This window comes from Sinocyclocheilus anshuiensis, unplaced genomic scaffold (genome assembly GCF_001515605.1).
Source record: "Sinocyclocheilus anshuiensis isolate Anshui unplaced genomic scaffold, SAMN03320099.WGS_v1.1 scaffold1973, whole genome shotgun sequence".
In the NCBI taxonomy this organism is placed as follows: domain Eukaryota; kingdom Metazoa; phylum Chordata; class Actinopteri; order Cypriniformes; family Cyprinidae; genus Sinocyclocheilus; species Sinocyclocheilus anshuiensis.
In genome coordinates, this window is record NW_015538051.1 from 276,986 (window position 1) to 279,097 (window position 2,112).

Consider the following 2,112-nt stretch of genomic DNA (forward strand, 5'->3'; position numbering starts at 1 on the left):
TAAAAAGGCTTTTCTTTGATTACAAAGCTCTTAATAATTTACCCTCTATCCAATCTGCTTGTTACAGCACTTATAATCCATCTAGATCACTTCAGTCTCGAAACAACTGTCACCTCCTCTTTGTTCCATGATTGAGCCTTCTCTCCTGCGTTTGCTGAATTAAAATCATTTTTTTAAATGTATCTGTTCTTTGTAACTTTTATCTGTCTCATTTTTATTTATTATCGTTCTAATCTATATACAGCACTTTTGGCCAACCAAGGCTTGGTAACATGTCTAACCATAATAGGAGGGCAGGAACTCTCAGACATTATTTTGTTGTGAAACAAATAAACTCTGTCCCCATCTAGCCTTCAGTAAGATAAAAATAAAATCAGTTGTGTTAACATTACGAGGTGTACGCTAAACACAACAAAAGAACAGGCATACAGTTGTGTTTGTGCAACTCTTTGGCTTTCATCACACATCTAACAGATGTCTGTGTATGTTTGACAAATCCACATTCCCAGACAGCACAGTGTAAAGAAACAATGACAGTGAAAACATAAGACTTCAAGAGTGGTATTGTAATGGGGCTGACGAGACGTGAGACGTGTGGATCCATCTGCAGGCTTTATTAAAGAGAAGTGGTAAACAGGCAGGGTCAAACAATGGCATGCTGCGTTATTTGATTTTCGTGAGATTAAAATTAGCATTGTCAGATTATTTTAATCATAAACACAACGTTTCAGTAATTGTAGTTTCATCATCTGTAAATGAAACATGTCTTTGCTATATTAAATGATTCCAGACTCATTTTAACCAGTACATGCATATATATATAATTACTTGAGAATGTATAGTTAATGTATTGAACTGAAAAGCACTTGGTTATCCTTGGAGTTCAGCGATCCTGAAATGCTGATATTCATGGTTGCGCGGGTGGCAGTGGGACTTCAGTTGGAGGGTTTGGCTCACTGGTAATCTTTAAATCACGGCAGAACAACACTGATTCTTGACCAAGACCCAGTTTGTACTGCCACAGATATACAGACTCATGTGGCTTCAGGTTTAATGTGAGTTGCTCTTCCTCTTCAGTTGCTTCATTCCATCTTTCGTTTTCAGTGCTGACATGTGAACCTCCATATTCTGCAGAAAAGGAGAACTGTAACTTCGCAATTAACTTTGCAAGCTGTCCAGATTCAACTGAGGCTGATGCAGCTATCTTCCAGTTGTGAGTGATCTGGGTCATCTTCTCCTTATTGTATCCAACCTTTTTAGTGATCCTCTTTTGCCATGTCACCGGTGTATTGCTGTCATTTTTTATCGTTTTAATATTCTCCCACATGCCAATGGCTGGGCCTTTAGTTACAGACAGCCCACCAGGAAGGAAGTTAAGAACATCAGGATGAACAGAATAGACAGCAGTGCGCCTGTCTTTGCCGAGATAAGGAGCATGGCAGAACTCAACACCCCACTCTGAGGCGGGCTTGAGGAAGGAGAAGCACATGCCGAATAGTTTTATGTGATGCAGCTCCCAGTAATACAGACCGTCTCTGAAGTCTGGATGCAGGGTGTGTACTTCAGCATCCGAGTCAAGATTCATGTCAGTTGTTACTCGTAAAGTACCCTTTTCTTGGAAGATGATGTAAAAATATCTATGGGCTGCGAAGTAGTGGTCTCCACCCTGACAGTTGGGATGAAGTTTGTAAACTACAGCATTGCTGTCTGTTGACAGATCGGTGACTCTGCGGCAGGAATTGCCCTTGATGATGTGAAAGGAGCCTTCGCTATCACCAAGGTAATGGTCTCCATTTTGGCAGGCAGGGTGCAGACTGAAAATAGAAGAAGTCAAACATTCAATCAACTGCACACACCCGATAGAATGCTGTTATTTTAGTCATTCTATAGATTGAGCTCACTGATTACTGAAGGGAGATCATCAAAATCCCCTTGTCTTCTATATATGCATGTATATATCCTTTTTTACATGCTTTACATGTTAACCTTGGGAGATATCATCAGGAAACACGGTGATAGCGTTCACTGTTATGCTGATGATACTCAGCTCTATATTTCTTAGCGGCCCGGCGAAACATACCAATTTGAAAAACTAACGGAATGCATAGTCGA

At 40.3% G+C, this 2,112-nt stretch overlaps 1 protein-coding gene across 1 annotated transcript in view; it reads right to left on the reverse strand.

Annotated features, from left to right (window-relative positions):
• Positions 1 to 658: 658 nt before the first annotated feature.
• The window catches only part of LOC107681908 (uncharacterized), a 21,933-nt gene continuing 20,479 nt past the window's right edge, over positions 659 to 2,112 (reverse strand). The window contains exon 6 of the mRNA XM_016478282.1: positions 659 to 1,867. Coding sequence (XP_016333768.1) covers positions 908 to 1,867 — 960 coding nt within the window. The 3' untranslated portion in view covers positions 659 to 907. The remainder of the gene's footprint in view (positions 1,868 to 2,112) is intronic.